This window comes from Lacerta agilis, chromosome 3 (assembly GCF_009819535.1).
Source record: "Lacerta agilis isolate rLacAgi1 chromosome 3, rLacAgi1.pri, whole genome shotgun sequence".
NCBI classification, from domain to species: Eukaryota; Metazoa; Chordata; class Lepidosauria; order Squamata; family Lacertidae; genus Lacerta; species Lacerta agilis.
Window position 1 is genome coordinate 40764346 of NC_046314.1, and position 21713 is coordinate 40786058.

Sequence of the window (21713 nt, forward strand, 5' to 3'; positions counted from 1 at the left end):
AATATACCAACCCCGAAAGTCAGTTGCACTATATTATTTTCCATTCAGCAGCCTAACAGCCCACAGATAGAAACCCTTTGGTACAACTGATTATACTTCTATCCTGCTGGTCCCTGCTTGTTTCCACCATAACTGCATAGAATTTCTTCTGTTGCTGCAAGTGTATTTAAAAAAACAAACCCAAAACACAACATGCAACTGTTACAAAATAGGTCTCTTTATAGAAAGTTGTAGAGGTAATCATCATTATAAGAACAAAATGGGTTTGCTGGGATTATGGAGACATTTGGGAGATATTTAGCTCAAAGCCTACAGTATTTTTACAAAACTTTTCATGTACCAATAAAGGACTCCCAGGAAATATTTTTATTGCTATTGTATTTCAAAATAAAACTTCAATTTACAAGTTGGAATATATATATATATATGGCATGAATATTAAACTCCCACAAATTTGTAAAAAGGTATCACCATTTTTCCTTGATTGTTTTACTCATTTGTTTGCAGCATATAGAGAAACTAATGGTACATATCCTACCCAAGTTCACACGTAAAAAGTGTCATTTTAAATAAAACACAAATGGGTTTATCAAAAGTTCATTTCCATCAAGAAACATGACAAAAGTGCAGAAAAGTTCTGTTACAGATACTTCTTAATATGAACAACTGGATAAGATAAACAGTGTTTTGGCGGGAGGCTAGTGTGGTAAAATCCATGCCACCAGTACAGCAGTCCCTTTCATCTTCCAGCTACAGAACCTGATGAAACCATTACAAGAAATAATTTTTACAAATTAACAGTGGTACACGCAGTTCAGCTACGCTGGCATTCTAGGGGTGCCATTAGGAGTGGCCCTCTTGGTCTTCTGAATTTGGTTTTGATTCTTCCGAGCTTTCACTGCTTTCATTCTCACTTCAAATACTTCATGTATGGCCTTACGGAAACAGTGGAAGTTGTAGTCTATTAGTCCTAAAGAAAAGAACAGAAATGTTCCATACTCAAACTGCCATGGCAACAACACAATTAAGTAAACTCTTTTCTGTGGTGTGTACTAAAAATAAAGGGCTAAAATCAGATTTCTCTCTTAAACGCAACAATGTAAGAAAAGCTGTAAACGACAACAGAAATTTATGTACAATTTACCAAAAACGACACATTATTTTAAAATGCACCATTGCAATGTTTGGATTTAAGCACTAAGCCAGTAACATCACAAGTTAATGCTATAAAGCTCTCTCACTTCCCTAAGTGAAGAGGGTACATATTTTAAGTGGTTTAAATCTGCTGCGTTAGCCCTTTGTTTTTCCAGGGATTCAGAAGTCATGTGATACTGAAGCCACAAAATAATGAAGACCAACCAAGTTTTATGAAATATATTTTAAGTTGAAATACCTCTCTAGGGAGGCTGAAGTCATGAAGACTGAGTTATTCTATGCATACATTCCCCACAGCATTTGGAGAGTAAATATGATGTAGTAAGTTTTCAAAAACAAAAGGCTAGGAAGTTACTGCTGCTTAAGTGGAAACTCTTGTGTGTACTTGTGTATTTAGAGGATGGTAGGAAAATATGGGAGTAGAATGAGAGGTGAATATAATGAGAAAGCGTCACTCCTGATCAAGTGTTAGGGAGGAGAAAAGTTCCAGTTCCGGAAACCCTCTAGTGTTGGGACTAGGATACACAGGTTGAAAGCTCACTTTGTGACTTTAGCCTAGTTGCAGTCTCAACTCTTAACCTCTCTCAAAGATACCGGTATGTAATAATCATGAGGGATGAAGAACATCATGCCACTCTGAACTGAAATGACCAGATATATAATGTAACAACATGAATACATGACTCCAGCAACTTGTAACAGAGGCTGTAGCAAGCGCAATGAATGATCAGCTGTAATACCTCCACACTCTCTGCATTCTTTACTATTAGTTTTGTCACAGCTTGTACATCACAAAGACAAATATTTAATTATTAATTGGGAACAAGATTCTGAAGAATTTTTAAACTTTCAAAATGAAGTTCAATACCTTTTCTCTCAAAGCTTTCTTCTCTGACAAAGCAAACTAGTGCCAGGAACTTTGTCACTTCCTTTAAATAAAGGACTGTTGTGTTGTTCAGTTTTATTATTGCTGTTGATTCTTTGTCGTAAGGAGTTCCTGCTCCATCTGCTTTGAGCCTGAACAGCAAGACAAAGGTGATGTTGGGGAGAAGATAAATGCTATGATTTTATCTGCTTGAATGAATGTTTTTATTGCTGCTTTCAAGACTATTTAAAGCAAAATATGTTTGAAGCAGATATTGCCAACCTTTTTAGGCCTGTGGTAACATTTACAAGCTGGAAAAACTGTTGTGGGCAGACCCTCTCCCCTAATCAAGTGCACACCACAAACCATTCCATCAAATGCTTCTTTCAAGTCTTAATTCAGTAGAGGAAGAAGACCCTTTGGGTTGACATGCACCTTTGGGTGCTATGTTGAGATCCCCCGTGAGCTCCTGTTGTTCAGTCCCAGCTTCTGCCCACCTAGCAGTTAAGCACATCAAGTGCAAGTAGATAAATAGGTATCGATCTGGCTGGAACGTAAACGGCGTTTCCGTGCGCTGCTCTGGTTCACCAGAAGCGGCTTAGTCATGCTGGCCACATGACCCGGAAGCTGTCTGCGGACAAACGCCGGCTCCCTCGGCCTATAGAGCGAGGTGAGTGCCGCAACCCCAGAGTCGTCCGCGACTGGACCCAACCGTCAGGGGTGCCTTTACCTTTAGTGTATAAATATCTTATTCCAGCTCTATTTTCAATCCTAGACTGTTTAAAAATTTGCAGTTAAAAAAAAGTCCTGCCATGTATATATAAAAAGTGCTGTAGATTAAACAAGACTAAGGCGAATTCACTTAATCTTTTCTACACCCCAGCCTATTCTGCTCTATCAGTTGTAAAAGCTTTAGAGTTCCAAAATCACTTTTATCTACATACACATACCGGTAACTCTGGTGACCTTTCACACACACAGAGAGAGTGTACTTTTGCAATTAAAGGTTTTTTTCTATCCTGAAATAGTAAAAGCAAGCTAGAAGATCATTACTGCATATGAAAGGAAAACCTTCTAATCTTATTATTACTCCATTTGCATTTTAATTGTTATGTGACCTTAAGCCTTATAGGTTGCCCAAGACAGACAAGCACAAAGGATGGCATAAGAGTACTTTACTCACCCATAAATGCAGGAGATGTCAATGACAACATCTATCATATCACAGCTGAGCTCATAGGTTTGCATGTCCACTGGGGTACTGTCTGTTGCAATATAAATTTTACTGACTACATCAAACAGAAAGGCTTTCTCAATTCCAGAATTCTACAAGGAAACAGGGAGAATATAGATTTCATTGAAGGAACCAAGTCTTTAGACAATAAAGATGATGCTCGCATTGTGCGTTAGAAAAGCTGGTGAAATATGATATTATAAAAATAGTCTTAGTGTAATTCTTGGGCACAGACCAACAGAACTCACAGCATTGCTGTGCCCCACTGACAGTAATGGAATGAGTTTTCATCATGACTAACAACAATCCCACTTTCAACGAGATTTACTTGCGACTAACTTCTAACATTTCATTTTAAATTTAGTATTTCTTAAAATCCCAAAATGATAACAGTGAATTAATACAATTAATACAAAGTGTACTGGAGCCAGGTACATCCTATGAATCAGCCTGAGTGACTGAGCTGCAATCCTAACACCAAGCTATGCAGAACAGTGCATGAGAACAGTGGATACAGTTCTGATAAATACCGTATTTTTCCTTTCCATAGGGCGCACTGGACCATAGGGCACACCTCGTTTTTAGAGGAGGAAACAAGAAAAAAAAATCTGGTTTTTCTCCTCTAAAAGCCCTGTTTTTTTCAGCTGCTCAAATTTGTGCAGCTTTTTTGCAAAGGGAAAAGTCCTGTTTTTTTGAGGATCAGCTCAAAGTTTTGCAGCTTTTTTGCAAAGGGAAAAGCCCTGTTTTTTGAGGATCAGCTCAGATTTGTGCAGCTTTTTTGCAAAGGGGAAAAAGCAAAGAGGAAAAGCCCTGTTTTTATGGGGTTCAACTCACATTTCTACAGCTTCTTAAGGAAAGGGAGCCGTTTCTACAGTTTCCAGACAGATAATCTAATCAGCCAGTCACATGTCGCTGGGGAAACAAACAACCTCCTTCTGCAGCACATTCAACAATAGAGGCCTGGGCAAGGGGGCCGTGCTGAAAGGGAGCCGGGTAATTTTATCTCTCTCCCGATCTCTTGCTGATCAGCTGCTGAGCGGGGTCCTTTCAACACCCCCTTTTCTCTTTGTAAAATAAAAAGCACAATCCTCTTTTGGCCCCTGGGCAATTTGGCTCCAGGGACCTCCATTAGCTCCGTAAGACGCACAGATATTTCTCCTTACATTTTAGGAGGAAAAAAGTACGTCTTATGGAGCGAAAAATATGGTATATGAGGTTGTAACAAGAATCATAGAGACCTAAGTTACATTCTAGCAAAAGTTTGAAATGAATTGTTTACAAACAAGTTAATGTTTGCAAAGTAATTCCAGGTGACTGAACAGTTTTTATTGGCATTTATTTTCGTATACCAAGTATCTACAACAAAAACAGAACATAAAAATGAAATTAAAAACAAACAAAAAGTGTTTTGCAAGAAAATATACAAAGGCTCAGGAAATACATATGCAAAAAAAACCCAACTATTTACCGAGATAAAGATGTTAAGCAAGTTCTCCAGTGTTGGGAGCTGGGGTATCAATTTCTGTACGACTTTGCTAAACGCTTCAAATATTGAATGGTCGTATATGCTTGTTAAATAAAAGCTGGAAAAGGAAATAGACATCAGTGTATCTCTCTGAAATGAGTAGCCCTGGAAAGTTTGCAGAAACAAATGAGGCGTTATAGTGCTTCCAGACAGGAGTTTGTGGAATTAGGGCTGCCCGTGCATGCAAGTTCCCCTCCCCACCCCCGCCATCATCAAAATGCCAGTTCAGACTTTATTTAATTGGGATTTCCCCTTACTGTGGAAAATTCAGCAAGTAAAAATAATCCATTATACATCTGTACGCACTCCTGGTGTAAAAACTCATAAGGAAACTTTTTTTGATGGGTGATCTGACGCATGATGTTTCAGTGAACAGTCTCTTATCACCACACCTGTATTTCTATTTGCTCTTCGCCCAAGCATAATCTAGCAGTTCTGATGAGTGTGCCCATTTTTACCATTTGCTACATGCTGAAGTCATGTTAAAATTGCACACCCCACCCCTCCGCCAACCCTGGTGAAAGCACAGGCCTCCACTTGGCCAATTGTAAAACATGATAACTAAAGCTGGTATCCTTGTGAGGTTAGCCATAACAGGACTCTCATTCCTCCCTGTTTGTGGAATCTTCTGAAGGGATGCTCTTACAAGTAATAGGGTTAAAGTGCCATCTGCCTACTGTTTAACAACTATGCCATCTTGTGTATTACTTGAGTAAACGGTAAATTATATCCTCAACGAGTTTATCTCTTAAGCCAGGGTGGAGAATCTTATTCAGCATGAGGGCCGAGTTCTCTTTTTGGAAACCTGTCAGGGGCCACATGCCAATGGCGGGAGGAAACTGAGGCAAGCGTGGGAAGATCAATGGCTGTAAGCATTACATTTCCGCCATAGGCTGGTTTCTATACACCCCACTCTGCCTTCCATCCAGGCAAGGAAGAAGCACACTGTAGCCAGAAATGCAGAGCAGGGTCATTGTGGGGTATGGCCTAGGGAAGAGTCTCTAGGGCCAGACAGGGAATTCTGGAGGGCTGCATTTTTGGGCCCTAAGCATCAAGGGATATAGTTTGACTATGTTGTTAACAGCTTCCAGGATTCAGGTAGTACATACAACCAAATATATTATTTCCCCAAGTCAACTATTGTGTATTCATTTTAAAGCTGAGCATTAGTCAATTTTGGGCATAATGCTGAACTCCAGCCTGAAAAGCTTGTGATTTCTAATTATCTAACCACTGCATCTCTCAGCCATACCACTGCTGTGTCACCCCTTTCCCCCTCAGATTTTACAAAAAGTTGGCACATCTGCTTGTTCAATATGTGAGGCATACTGCTTTTTTTCATTCTCCCCTGTCCCCAAAGCAGGCTTTATCAAATGCTTTGCTCTCCTCACCTCAAGTGGATTTTTTCCAGCCCAGCATCTGCAAGATCATCATTTGCCCTCTGATGAATGTCTCTCTGTGTTTCAATCTTGTGATCATCAGACAAACCATCTACTTTGTGGATAAATATTTCAAAGTTTATGTCTGGATTCACTTTATATGCTCTTGTCACAGTGAGATGCAATCTTGCCAAAGCTTCCATATAGTCATCCTACAAACCAGAAATAAACTGGATAAATGCTTTGCTTTTGTAAATCCAATTAGGAATTAAAGTGTTTAATCTTTACTTCTCAAGTTAGCAAAGGGTGCTTTTTTTTTTACATCTTCATAAACAAAAATCACAATGTGAAAGCACTTCAGCAAGTTATCAAGCACTAAATCTTTCCAACACTCCTATATTTTGAATCTTGTTTTTTCCTGCCTGTCTCTTTCACCTTCCCTTATTTTAAAGCAGCTATTTTAACAAGTACAGGTCACTTGCTTACTAGTCCCTTCTGTGTAGTGTTCACTAAGAAATAGGATACTTTTGTGATGGTAGTTTTAACTAGGCATGAGGGATAGACAGATCGTCCCATTTCCATTCTGTGTTAGTTTCGAATGTTTCATTCATAAAACATTGTTTTAGTAACATTTAACTCTTATAAAAATTTAATTCTACTATTAGTGTTTCAGATAATACACATAGGTGCAAAAAGCCTACCAGGTCTAATGTCATGATGCAGTCTACATGTACATAACAAGGAAAGCTAAAATAACAATATTTACACTGGAACAATGAGAACTCAGGGCAGGAACCCTAGAGCTGCTGTTCCACTCATGCTTGTGTGGGCGAGGGAGATCTGGTTTTTGCCAAATCACTTGGATGTAGGCCCCTGTAATACATATAACACTACTCCACAGGGTCCCTCAGAATCAGCTTTTGAGGTGTGTAAGCAAGGAGCTATAGTGTGAAGGAGGACAGAGGAAAACTCTGCCTCAGAAGGGAAATCCTGCTTGTCATTCCCTGGATCTTACCTGTACTAACAAGAGAGTCAATCACATTGTGTGTTGCTATTCTTATTGGAGATGTGAAGGCCCAGAGAGAAATATCAGAAAAATTGGGACTGGGGTGTGTGAGACAGGTATTTTTATGGCTCTTGACATCTCTACTTTTTATCATCCATTCTACTGTTGGGTGATGTTTGTGTGTGCAAATTTAGGGTATTTGGTCTAAGCTATGATCATAACCCAAATCCTTTCCTTACCTGAGAATCAATAACAAATATCAGTGCTCCGGTGCCTCGGAAAATCATCTCATAGTCAAAGGTAGGGTCAAAAAAGTCAATTTGCCCAGGAAAGTCCCATATCTGAAAGTTAACGAAGGAGCTGTTGGAAACATCCTCCCTGCAAATCTTATTAGTGCTCTCCAAGAAAAGGGTTTCATTTGGTGACATCTTATGAAACACAACTTTCTGAATCGAAGACTTTCCACTTCTTCTCAGTCCCATTAGCAGAATTCTTGGTTTGACTTCAGTACTAAAGGGCTCGTTGAAATCTAGAACTGAATAAAAAGAAAACATTATTTGCAAAAATAACAACAATAAAAAGGTTTTTATTTGTATGCAAATTCTAACACAATTTCAATTGATTTTACTCCCCAATCCTACCATTATAGGATTCCTTCCTTTCCAATGCCAAAGAGATCAAGCTTTAGTTGATTGATCTAATGACTAATTAATCTCTGCATTTCCCCTTCACTCCACCCACCAGATATTTTGCCAGCACCACCTGCTGGTTCAAAAGACAACTCACCTCCCTCAAAGAATAAGCTACTGATGGTGAAAAATGCAGAAGACCCTCAGAATTACTATTGCATATTGTAAGCTGTTACAATCACAGGGTTGCTAGTTTTAATAATCATCAATCAATCAATCCATTAAAGCTTTAGTTGATTGACTGGTGAGGGAAAATGTGAAAGCAATGAGACTTTTAGTTTTTGACTATTTTCATTCTGGTCTCAGGTAGGTAGCCGTGTTGGTCTGCCATAGTCAAAACAAAATGTTATCATGGCCTTCCAGTAAATGTAATCTTTTGTTTAAGATGTTGGCATTGGAATTCAACATCAGGAGGATGTAGATCTTAATTCCCTGCCTTGTTCCTGATGTAGGTCTTCACTCCCCACTTCTTCCCTGGTGGGGAGGGGCACAATTTTGTGGTTCATTTTAGGTGCTAAAATGTCCTGGGCCAGCCCTGACCACAGCTTCCCTGCTTTATATGGTGCAGCATTCAAATATTCAATCCTTCCTACCACCTGCAGTCTGTAGGAGTATAACCCAGAAAGAACAGTACCATGTGCTATTTCTGTACATTCAGATCAGTTCTGAAAGGGAGCTGTGAAACATGAGATGGCACATATGCTCACTGAATCATGGGAGAAGACATTTGATGGAGAAGAATATTCGTTTTGGATAAGAGCACCTATTTCAGAGGCCGCTACACTGCAAGTAATATTTGTCACATTCCCTTTTCTTTGAAGGAAAAGAAGAGCACTCTTATTAGAATAAGTGCTCCTTAAAGTAGTGTCACTGGAAAAGCTCTTTTGCTTACAAATCCACAGAATGTCAAGTGTGTGTGTGTGAGAGAGAGAGAGAGCGAGAGAGAGAGAACTATACAGACTCTACAGAAGTATAAACTCCTTTGCACAAAATACCAACAATGCTTTCTATGGATTAATGTCAAAAGGACACTTTGAAACAGAAATCTAACACTTCCCTCAAGAAATCCTAACGTCTGAAGCAATTTTCTATCTTTTCCCAGCTCTGTAAAACAGAAGAGAATGCAGCCAAAAAGGAAAACAGTTTGTGTTATGCACAAAGCAACAGGTGGCAGAACAGCCTGTTCTTTTTAACACAAAAATATAGGTAACCACGGTTAATCCATTATCAGAAAAAAGGGTTTTTCCTTTTAAACATGCCTATAAAAATACCCTTTCTGTACCATCACACCAGTGCACACAATGTCATCAAAAATATGCAGGCAGACCCTGGAGCAGAGCCTGGTAATATGGGAACTGACATTCACAGCTGCAAAGGAGCTCTAAACACTGAGCCCTCTACAGCTGTTGCCTTTTATGGGCCTGAAGTCGGCCTTCCTTATTTCCTTAGATCTCCCAAGTTCGCATCAGTAAAACACGTGCAATTTGTAACAGACACTGGATATCTGTACCACGAATACCAATAGGAAGTACTTTATTAAAGGTTTTTTTCCTCCAGATACCATTTCAAGAGTTTGACGCATTTATTAGGATAGTTTTCTCCCTCTGCTCTTAAAACACAGGCTGAACCCAACCTCCTGTCTCCAGCCTATTTCCTCTCCCCCAACTCAATGAACAAACTTAAGTTTTTCTTTCCTTTAGTTTCTCATTAACGTTTCATCCCACTGCTCATCTACATAAGTTTCCTCCCAACTTTATGCCATCTACAATTCACTTCTGAAGCAATCCATACAATCAGCTGCACAGCCACTTGTGTTTTTATTTCCATGCTCTCTTGTACCTACCGTATTCCACTGTCTGTCACATGCCTGGACACCTCCTCCCCTTCCCCCTCTGTTTTCTCCCTGTTCTTCTTTTCCTGTTCTTCCCCACAATAAGACAGCCACAACAGATAGTATTAAATGCCTACTTGTTCCTCTCCCCAAATGCTCACTTATTATCTGGACACAAAGCCTAGATCCACAAAACTCTCTACATAGAAAGTTTTACAGTAATGACATTTTTATATTGGTCTGCTTTTCTGTATTCTTGGTGCTGGGTTCTGCGTCACATATGCTAGATTGCATTATTTAAACTATCGTATTTTTCTATTTGATTGATTTTTTCAAGCTGTCAGAGGACTTGGCAAACGGGGCAGTCTATAGATGTGATGAACAATAAAATACAAAGTTAGATCTGACTCTAGCCCAATCAGCTACTTATTCCTCTTCCTTACACCACATCTCATACTTCAGGGCTCAATTTCCTTCGGAAAAATAATGCTAGGTGTCATGCTGCGCTTCAGGTTGTACCTTTGGACCCGAAATCCCCTTTCATCCTGATCTCAGGTATGCATGAGCTAGAGGTGAGTATTTAGTAGCAAGGTAAAAGCTGCATATTTTGAGGCCCTCAATGCTAATGGGTGGGAACTGCACCATGGTAAAACAAAGAACAAAAACACCCCCCCCCATAAACTAGACTCTGGCTCACATTAAATACAGTGTATCTTTATATTTTTGCAGCAAAAATGAACCATGCATAAAGCTGGAGTACCATTATTGTCTTAAGTGTTTGTGCTGTAAGCCAGGGGACTCCTAGTTTGGGGCTACATACACAACATACATTTAAACATATCCACACACACCCAAGAATCCTGGGAATTTTAGTTTGTTAATGTTGTTGAGAACTATAGCTCTGTGAGGGGGTAAACTACAGCTGCCAGGATTCATGTGTGTCTGCATGCATGAAATTTAGAGTGTGTATGCAGCTCAAATCTCTCTTTAACTACAAGATGGCATTAGCAAGTCTCACCCAAGGCTTACCAAGATAATGAATGTAAAGTACTCCAAACTTTTTGAAGTGCTATTCAAAAATATAACTATAAAAATAACGAGAAATCTATCCCCTCCCAAATCTAATCCTCCCAACAGATTTCTCATTGTCAGGTGCCATCCCAAAGATAAAATACATCTCCGGCTGGCCGTTTCATTTCTCCACTGAAATCACTGTGAGCTCCAGCACATCCCCACCCCAGTGACTAATGCCATAATCACACCTCTCTTTCGGTGTGTTCCAAATCTCTGTAGCCAAACTCCAGGAAGGCTTGCTTCTCTTCCAACCCATCTTATTCCTAGCACCACCCATTTACGGTCTCCAAATTCTAGCCCCATTCCTAAACTAACGTCTCCAACTCCCAAACCTGATAATAGGTAAAGGGACCCCTGACATTAAGTCCAGTCGCGAACGACTCTGGGGTTGCGGCGCTCATCTCGCTTTACAGGCCAAGGGAGCCAGCGTTGTCTGCACCGCAGACAGTTTTTCCGGGTTATGTGGCCAGAATGACTAAGCCGCTTCTGGTGTAACGGAACACCAACACCAGAGCAGTGCACGGAAACGCCGTTTACCTCCCCACCGGAGCAATACCAGTACTACTTGCACTTTTTGGTGTGCTTTTGAACTGCTAGGTTGGCAGGAGCTGGGACCGAACAACGGTAGCTCACCCCATCACGGGGATTTGAACCGCCGACCTTTTCATCGGCACGCTCAAGGCTCAGTGGTTTAGACCACAGCGCCACCCACATTCCAAACCTGAAACCACCCCCCAAATTCCCTCCTCTGCCCCAAAACTCTTACCCTATTCCAAATGTTAGCCCTGGGACATCAAGTACCTCTGTTTATGTTTACTTGTAGCCCCATGTTCTAATATCTCCCCTTCAAGGCCCTCACTCCATACTCTACCCAATTCAAAGCACAGCCTTTCCCATCGCAGAAGTCTTCCACATCCCCACAACCTTATTCCCACCTGTGTTGCCAGTGCCTTGAAAATTGTTGTACTTGTACACCTAAGAGAATGAAAGGCTTCTAAAAGCGGGGCCAGTCCAGGACATTTTGCTACCCAAGGCAAAGGACAAGCACAGACGTTGACTGGACTTGGCAACTGAATTCCACTTCCAATACCGGTAATGGGACACCATCCTCTACCACATCCAGGAGCAGCAGGCTAACATACAAGCTTCATGGCACACAAAGCTGTCCTCCAACCACTACCACCATCTGCACCAAGTCCCCCATTCTGCTGTATGGACGTAGGCTGTATGAGACCCTTTGCAATCTGCAAGAATCCAGGATCACTCAGCATTCACTTGGGCAGCATGGCTGAGACCTTCTGTCTCGCCAAAAAACAAAGGAAAGGAAAAACCCCAACCCAGTTCAACAGGTTAGGTGTGGGCCGGACCCACTATTAGGCAGAGTGATGCAACAGATACTGGGGAGCAAGATGAGTCAAGGGGTCAAGGTAATGGAAGCTGGAATAGCTCCGTCAGTAGAGCACGAGTCTCAGTGTCATGGGGTTGAGCCCCACATTGGGCAACATATTCCAGTATTGCAGGGGGTTGGACTAGATGATCCATGTGGTCCCGCCCAACGCTACAATTCTAGAAGGCCTCTGTGTATCAAGCCGCCTGAAGGCCTCTGTGTATCAAGTCCCCTTCAGTGTATTTGCCAGCCCAGTCGGAACTGGGAAACCACCTTGGCCTTCATCGCCTCTGATAACAAAATGCCTTGGGCCACTCAGGTTGCTGCTACTGCTTCTGCGTGCAGAAAGAAATAAAGGGGTGGAGGAAGGGGTGTGTGTAGCATCATGGCCAATATTTTTGTGGGGGGAGGCAGGACTTTGGGGGGGGGGTTGGTCAGTTAAATATTTCTATTCTTTTACTTGATGGGGGGCAGCTGCCCCCCTCCTTGGCTATGCCCATGGCATGCAGGGCAAACATTATGGGTGCAGTTTGTTGCTCCCCCCCTGGCACCCCATAGGAGCCAACTCCTAGGTGCTGAGGTGCCCTAAAGTCCATAGGCATTGTCATCCAAAGGGTGTGTGTCTGTGCACCGCGTCTTGTGATCGATTACGTGGGGCGGAGCTTACCTGTGTCACCCACAACAATGTTTTATCCAAAGTGGGCACCCCCGTGACCCAACCCCGTTTCCTCCTTCCCCTCTCCCAGCTCCGCAACTCTCCCCAGCTCTCCCGGGTGCGCTGAATGCCGCCTGCGCGCAGCCCGGTGGGTCCCTCTCTCTCTCTCTCTCTCTCTCTCTCTCTGCCGCTCACTCCGCCCCAAAACAATGGGCCTGGCAGTCACGAGGCCGCCCTTTCCCTTCGGGGCGGCGGCGCCGCCGAGCTACTTACACGCCCCGTCCCCGCCGTTCTCCGGGTCGCCGTCCGAAAACGATCCACTCCCGTCCCCGTAATCTGCAAGCCCCACGATCTCGTCTTCTTCTTCTTCGTCGTCGTCTTCCTCCTCCTCCTCTTCATCTTCCTCCTCTTCCTCCTCCTCTTCTCCCTCGTCCTCTTCTTCCTGCTCCTTCGGCTTCCCCGGCACCTGGCTCATCCTGCTCCGAAGGCAGACCCCGGCCGGCCGGCCCCCAGCTGCACGCTCGCCCCGCCGCCGCCGCCGCCACGAGACCCCCCGCACCCCTCGAGGCTGCCCCTCGCCTGGGACTCTGACCTAAGCTGCTCCCTTTCCTTGTATTTCTTCCTCGCCGCCGCCGCCGCCGCAGTTGTCAAAGGAAAGTCAGCCGAGGCCCTGCCGTCCCTTCCCAGAGGAGAGAAACTGCGTGACCCAAGTCACCTGACACACTCACACTCACACACACACACGGAGTAACATAATAGTAGACGCCGAGAAACGAGAAACGAGCCACTCGAGGGAGGGGCCCTACCAATGAATACGCGCACGCGCGCACACATACTTTTTAAATAGATAGATATAGATAGATATATTAAGGATTCATATGCCACACGGAGGGAGGGGCCAGTGTCGAATTTGCGAAAGGAAAGCCGCGGGGTTTCAAATAATGTTTCAAAACACACCGTCCCGCCTCGCCCCAAAATTAGGTGTTTGTGCGCTTTGTATGTAGTGGGAAGGCTGCGGTGGTGACTAGACTCGAGAGTAGTGCAGAGTTGGGGATTTTGACAGGTATACCTTTTTATTTATTTCTGTAACAGTGACATGACAGGATCTCCCAAAAGTCCTTTTTTCCTGAACAGCTATTAAATGTATGGGTGTCACTGTCTCCTCTTGCATTTGGTATCTGAGCATGTACAGAGCACTTATGTCCCCATTAGCTCACTAGCACATCTGAGGGTGAAGTATTCTGGTCAGATTTTATAGCCAAAACCCCCTTTTTAACATACAACTGCAGTCCTAAGCATGCTTGCCATGGAGGGAGGCTGCAATTATACAGGGGCCTCTTTTAAAAGACTCACCCTGTACATGTGAATACTCACACCCCTCTACCTGGGAGTAAGCCCCATTGAACTCAGTGAGGCTTATTTCTGAGTAGACATACAGAGGATTGCACTGTAAGACTCACAGAACGCAGCAAGATTACCTGAGAGGAAACCTTCAGGGAACCACACCGCAAGGTGTCTTTTGAAAAGTGCTGTCTTCTCAGTATTAATCCACAAGTTCAAGCAGTGGCATTGAATAAGCTGGGCAAGACAGGGACAGTAAAGATTAAAAGTGTACCCTTCAAAATTTGCAGACAAGTTTAGTCAGATAAGATGCTTAGGAGTGACTGGTGGTTTACATTATACAGTTATGGCTGCACAATCCTGTGGCCAATAAGGAATCGGTTGCTTCTGAACGTGCTTGTTGACTCATGATTTGTAAGCGATGGGAGAAATCCATTATCCTCATGACTAGATGGTTCACCACTTTAAAAATATTGCTTTATATGTTCCGTTACAGAGCTCAGGCGCTTGAAAAAATATATATAGGCAAGACCTGCTTTTTTGACCCAGACCTACACCAGAGTGCAGAGCTGGCCCACTGATGAAGCGGGGTGAAGCAATTGCCTCAGGTGGCGGAAGAACAAGAGGCGGCACCCTGCCCACCCCACCACTTCTGCCACCACCAGAATGCGCTCTCTCACTGGAAAACCTCCTGGGGTGGAGAAGATAAGCCACAACACCTTGCAGGATGCCTCTACTCTCACCCAGTTTTGGGGTGAGGGGGGTGTTCCGGTGGCAGCAGAAGTGGTGGTGTATTTGACCTGTGGAAGCATTTTTGCATATTCAGTTCACTCTTGATTTTGCAGTTACTGAGTAATTTCTTCTTCATAAATTTGTGCCGCTCCTTTTGCCACTTCTGTTTTCCTACACAGAAAGTCAACAGCGTGGTCCTAAGTGTGATTTTTTATTTCTTATTTTACTGAGAAGCAAGTCTCACGGTCTTCCGTGGGACATACATATTGTGACGAAAAAAATTAGGACACGCGAGTCAAGGAGGGTCAGACGAATTCGTCTGGACTTCCCACCAACCATCGTTGTTCCGGATCGTGGCCGCTAGATGTCGCTCACCAATGCCCATCTCGACCTCTTGACTCCGCTCTCCGAGCAGCAGATCTTTTTCACTTTGGGCTGTTTCCAGGTGCGGCCACTAGATGGCAATGCCGGAGCGGATGGTGAAGGAAGAAGCCTTCCCCGCCCCACGCCGGAGAGCAAAGTTACCTGCGGCGTGAATTGGAGCAGGATTTCGTAGTAACTTTGCAAACCCTTTTAACGAGGGAGGAGCAAGGGAGGACCAAGCCTAGAGCTCCTACGAGGGGCAGCTGGAGCGGCAGAGATTCCCCCTCCTCCCCGCTTCCTACAAGCCCATCGTTTTGCACGGTTTGTTCGTCCGCCGAGCTGGGATGTGCGTAGCAGGGCGCCCTGGGAGAGAAGAGAAAAGGTAGGCATTGAAAATATACATATATGCATTGCATTGAGAGGGGAGAGTTATCCCTGCATACAACACATGCAAGAGAGGGTTCTGCAGCCAAGTCTCCGGCTCTTGCACCGTGTCTACATTTTGTAAACAAGCAAAAGAGGGTGGGGGGGGGGCGGAATCTCTGAATACAAGAGCTATCTGTAAGGAACTCCTCTGTTTCGCTCTCTATTTCTCCCCACCCCCAGCTCCGGTTTCTGTGATTGTTTGGCCGCTGCAAATGTTGCCTCTTCCTCTCTCGCCCCTCCTCCTAATCTCAGAACCTTCCAGGGCTCAAATCTGAGCCAGCGTTAAACCATAAGGCAGTTTGGATATGCTAGTGCACACCCTGGTTTATGTAGGAAGGCGAGAAAAAAACAAACAAAAAAGCAAGACGGGAGTCAGAGTGTCGCCGCCTTCTCCTTATCAACCAGAGAAGCAGCAACAGCTGGCCCAGCTCACACCTGAGATTGGGAGACTCAATTTACAGGGGGGGGGCAGAAGCAAACGTGAGTGGGTCAATAAATGTGTTTCTTACCTTTGCACTGTCGTTAAACACATGCAAAAGTTACAGGTTCTACTGCTCTCTTCTTCATTCCCCCATCCAACCAAGATTAATTTAATTACAGCCCAAGGACTCATTCTAGCCAGACAAAAGCACTTGAGAACCCAAAGCAAAGGCTAGTGAGGGTTGTGGCTGAGGGGACACAGCCCAGGAAGATAGGCCTGGATGGCTGCACTTGGCTCCTGAACCCGGCTTTCCCATTCATTGACTTGTAGGTTAGACATCATGCTTTCCAGGCTGTGTTGAGAGTCCTATCCAGCCAAGTATGGTCGAAACTTGATGTGGAAAATCTAAATGGCACTCACACAGTCCACTGGGCCACAGTAGGAGTAATTCTCCTTCAAGCTTCATTGAAATAAATGGGAGCTGTGCATGTGAAAGATATTCAGTTCCCATTCATGTCACTGCGATTTGTGAAGGGAATTTTCCTGGTGGATTCTGCCCTTGCAATGGTCACATCTCTCTGTCTCTCACTATTTAATGGCACTCCAAGTCTGCTACCCCGACTTGCCTCATGGTAAGCCCTGCTGTCAACACCTCTCATTTCCAGAATCCCGTCACCTTGATTTACTTTAAGAAGAAAATACATCTCATGTTACATACTTTCTCTAAACAATAGGTGCATCAGTGGAGGGTATGATATGTATCCCAAATGTAAGTTGTCAGGTGTTGACTGCCTCACATGTGGTTTCCCTCCTGCCCCCATGTATAAATGCACTGGCAAGCTGCTTTTTAATCTGCATTTTAGGAAGTTTATGAAGGTTTCTTAATTGTGAAATTAACCATATACTATTCACCAACAGTCTCCTCTTTTATTTTAAATACTTTAAAAAACTGCATTAATTCCAATTATAGGTAAACTTGTCACAACCAGTTCTCATTAGAGACAAGAAAGAATGAAGACAGAATCTGTTAAACAAAAACATTGAGCAAGGGGTTGTTTATTATTATAATCTGTGTCTTTTACAACACATTTTGCAAAATTATTTCAAGCACTGGATTAAAACACTACTTTTATGCTTTTACATATGCAGAAAAATGGGATTGAACTATTTTAAAATAAGCTATAAAAAGGTAAAGGTAAAGGTACCCCTGACCATTAGGTCCAGTCACAGACGACTCTGGGGTTGCACGCTCATCTCGCTTTATAGGCCGAGGGAGCTGGCGTTTGACTGCAGACAGCTTCTGTGTCATGTGGCCAGCATGACTAAGCCGCTTCTGGCGAACCAGAGCAGCGCACGGAAACACGGTTTATCTTCCTACCAGAGCAGTACCTATAGTGATTGTTAAATATAGTAAGCTGTTACCTATATTTTCTGGTGTTTTATACTTGTATAACACACTTGGGTAATTGTGTAATTTCAGTGATTGACTGTGTTTGCCGAAGACAGTTACGAGAAAATAAAATTGTTGGGTGGGAGAGTTCCTATAAGGAAGTGGAAGCTTTGGCAGAAAGTTTACTGTTTGAATACCTAATGCTGATTTGTGTGCATTTCAGTATTCCATTTGCAAATACAGTGTATTAAAATATAGCCAGATATTATCTGTTTCCATAGCTGTATAAAGCTTCCTTTCTTTCTGAGAATTGGAAATAACAACTAAGCACAATAGTTAGCATGGCCAGTCCCTGTCTTGCTGCTGTGCCACAACAGCTCTGCATATATCCATTTCATATACCAGATGTTTTAAGGATCATCCCCACATCCTCCTATTCAATATTGGCGGAATATTTTTACAGCCACACCAAACGTATTCCCATAAACTTTCACAAACGTGTGTTGAATCAGCCTCTGCTTTGGCAGTGGTGGCTCTCTTTGTGCAAGGCAACTTAACTTTCAGTGCAAGTTTTCTCCTTGTTTAACTTGATGTATGGTTGGTCACCATTACCTGTAAATTCAAAAAGTCCTGATCTTCTCCACTGCATGCCTTAAAGCATGTAGTCAAGAGGGCAGGATCCTCATATCTCTAAAATGCAGTTATCTATGCATTCCAAAACAGTGCCTGTCATCTTCTTATTGAAGAGATGAGTTGCAATTTGCTTCAGGCAATTTAGAACAGGGCTGGGCTTAGTCCTCTGTCTTTTAAGCTTTTTGTTGAGTACTGTATTAAAGTAACACAAAGTACAAAGCTTGATGAATATTCAGGTAGATGTAGAACACCTAAATCTATAAAAAAACGATAGCATAATCTTGAAGCACTCAGCTCGAAGCAGTACATAAAGAGTGATAGAAAAACGGTGTCCTAGCTCAGTGTTTTTCAACCACTGTTCCGCAGCACACTAGTGAGCCGCGAGATGTTGCCTGGTGTGCCGTGGGAAAAATTAAAAAATTACTTTATATATAGTCAATATAGGCACAGAGTTAAATTGTTTAACATTTTCTAATGGTGGTGTGCCTCATGATTTTTTTCATGAAACAAGTGTGCCTTTGCCCAAAAAAGGTTGAAAAACACTGTCCTAGCTAATGCGATTATATGCTTGTACAAGATATACCATTTGTAGATTTATTACTTAGGTGCACAGAAGTCATGCCATAATTCAGTACTAGGGAGGGACTGAACACTCTAGTTACTTCCATATGCGGTGAAACATATAGTAGGGGTGGACTGCAAAAAAAAAGAAAAGAATGTGTGGCACTAACTTACATTTCAGGCCTCTGTTTTTGTACCAAAAACATCCATATTAGATTACTAGTATTGTGTCTCTTGTATTATTGGCATCCCCTTGAGGCAAAATTTAAACTTAGGATGAGTTACGACTTGAAAAGGAATGCAAATCTTGGTGCTAGAATCTGTTTCTTAGTTTTTATCTGTTTAATTCTTTAAAACGTTTCTTACTGTCTTTTAATGCTTGAGTTAATGATGATCCATCAAAATATCTGTTCAATGCATCTATTGTTTTTAGTTTTAAAAAAATTCGTGACAATCAAAAGGAAGTAGCAAACTGCTATTATGCACAGCATAATAATTAATAATTTCACTTTCTCATGCCTCCCGCACCTGATGAGAACAGGAATCATGCCACCTTAGAATTAATCCATTCTGTGTATATGTATAATCAGTTGAATTTTACCAAACATCTGTATGCTGATTTGCATACATCTCTAGTTGTGTTCCTATGGGGTGCCAAATTTGTGTCAAATCCCCCACCTTCACTCTGCGTTGAGACCTACACCAATTTGTACCATGCAGACAGCAGAAAAGCATAATTAAATTCTTGAGTTTTTGGCATGTACCTGTATTATAGTTTCTGCATAGTTATTTCTATCCCAAGTCCATCAATAGCAAGACACATTGGAAAGTTTGATGCACCTAGAGACATCCATATGCAAAAGCATACTTCTGCACACAGGCTCCGTGATTGGTTGTCTCAGATATGACTCAGGCCAATACTTTTGTTTTTTAATGCCTGTGAAAAATCACTTTAAAAATTGAGCATTTGTTTCTTTTCAAAATAGCAGACTGTAATCTAATTATTCTTCCTTTAGTTGATATAATCCCACACTCAGTTGCCCATTTCTTCATTTGTGCTAAGAATAGGGCATTGAAAATAAAGCATTCTTCTCTTTCAAAATTGTCACATTGTCATTCTGCTTCGTTGTAAATGGGGGGACTCTTTGTATGTGTTGTTGTTGATGATGATGATAAGCAACTGGTGGTGTAAAGGGATCTAGTTTTAAAACAAGATGCAATAAACTGAAGGATGCAAGATATTTCTACACTCAACATTTCTGCACATTTCATTGTTATTTGCATAAACTGGGCATGCAAGGATTAAATTTACTGTATGGGGAGGAATATGCTATTCTCTGAAGTAGGTAGGTAGGTAGGTTGGTAGTAATGTAATGCTCATTGACAAGCAATGCCAGTGTTTGTTTCTTCAATTCTGTTTGTCCCTGAGTTATCATGCTTTCTGTAATAAAATATATCATATAGATGCTTGATCCTCAATCCTGAAAATTAAAGCTCAGAATGCCATCTGACCTTAGGTTTTGCCTTAGGTATGTAAAATACAAAGCAAAGGTTTTACTGTATTAAAGTGTTACAGGCCTGGTGAAGAGAGTTGATACTGTTCTATTCCCCACTTTACAGTCAGTGTTAGAAATTGAGTTATGAAAGCTAGGAGAAAATTGTCACCTTAAACCTAGGTTATGGGCACAACAACGGAATGTCTAGGCACACTTTTTATAACAAATACAAAGCTGAAAATGAATGAACTGCAGCTAAAATATTATGTTTACTTTTCACATTGTATAGTGCTTCCCGTGCCCACCCCCCTAATATTCTTAAGAGGGTCTTTTCTCCAGTCTTCAGAGAGTAGCTGGAAGTGGGGAGGCAGAAAAAGGTCCTCCTTTCCTTCCACTCTGCAGTTTTAATCTGTAATTTTAGGTGCAGTACTGCGCCCAGAGTTCAGAAACTGTTTGCTCTTATGAAATTCCCTGTCGCAAAATGCACCTAGAGTTTCAAACACTGTTTGCAGTGCTTTTTCTGTATTTTAAACTTTATAGAACAAATATTTTCTTTGGTATGCTTCCATTAGAGGATTCTGAAAACAAGCATAGATTTGCAGTTACTGTCAGTTCAGTGTGTTATATTGTACTTTGATAACTTTCTAGAATACAGTTTTGTGTGTTGTCATTTAGTGACTGAATTACAAGGTAGTTACGTCACAGGGAAGCTTGAACTCTTGAACTAGTTTGTTGATTTCCTTTCTGCTAAAATCGTCAATGGCAAAAATGCATTATAAGTAACGACAACATGATTATTTATGTATATGGCTTCCTTTAATACCTGGCATCTAGAGGTTTTTAAGAATGACGAATAGTGTATGTGCAGAGCGAAACTACTGTTAAGGCAGGTTAAGCTTCAGTGAATTTGTTTGAAGGGCACAATAGGAACTAACTGTGTTAGCTGCGTTACACAGGGTTTGTAGCGGACATAATTCAAAACCTTTTCTGTCAGCGAGACCAATCATCATTCATGTGTTTGAACTGTTTCCGGAAATAACTACACAACCTCCCTCCTGCTCTCTTTAAACTAACCTTTCTGAGTGTACAGAATATTTCCTGTGAAAGTATTCTAATAATTGTGATCATGAAAAAGTTCTAGGATTGGGGAAATAAACCATGTTTGTTTTAAGAGAAGAGTAAAATTTACTCACCATCAAAAAGACACAGAAATTTTAAATTAAGGAATAGACCTACTCTTGCAGCATGTAAATAGTAAACATATTTCCTCCTTCATGTTAAATAATGTGCTTTTACATTCTAAATCTTTGCTTCTGGCAACTGTCCTCTTCTGAAACTTACTTTGAGTTGTAGAGCACAATTTTGTGAATGTTCCAACGAAAGTGAAACAGGTATTATTGGAACATGATACTGCTGTCTTCTGCTTGTAAATGTTAACCATTTAAGCCTGTTGCAGAAGCCAACTCTATGCATGCTGACTCAAAACTGAGGTTCCCCTCTCTTTTGTCTTGCTAATTTTGAGGTTTTCTCATACTGATACAGAAACAAGT

General features: G+C 42.0%; 2 protein-coding genes across 10 annotated transcripts in view; one reads left to right on the forward strand and one right to left on the reverse strand.

Annotated features, from left to right (window-relative positions):
• Positions 1-196: 196 nt before the first annotated feature.
• LOC117043587 (ras-related GTP-binding protein D) lies at positions 197-13310 on the reverse strand. The gene is made up of 7 exons (XM_033143415.1): positions 13074-13310; positions 7404-7699; positions 6171-6370; positions 4723-4837; positions 3204-3346; positions 2024-2172; positions 197-970 (listed from the first exon to the last, which is right to left on the reverse strand). The coding sequence occupies exons 1-7, from the start codon at positions 13273-13275 to the stop codon at positions 819-821; spliced, it is 1257 nt and encodes a 418-aa protein (XP_032999306.1). The 5' UTR covers positions 13276-13310; the 3' UTR covers positions 197-818.
• A 2072-nt stretch (positions 13311-15382) lies between these two features.
• The window catches only part of LOC117043588 (ankyrin repeat domain-containing protein 6-like), a 64728-nt gene continuing 58397 nt past the window's right edge, over positions 15383-21713 (forward strand). For 3 of the 9 annotated variants that reach the window (XM_033143416.1, XM_033143421.1, XM_033143423.1), the window contains exon 1: positions 15384-15618. The gene's annotated coding sequence lies outside the window, so the exon portion shown is untranslated. Of the gene's footprint in view, positions 15619-21713 lie in introns of all 9 variants that reach the window. The other 6 variants (XM_033143420.1, XM_033143425.1, XM_033143426.1 and 3 more) reach the window with 4 other exon arrangements.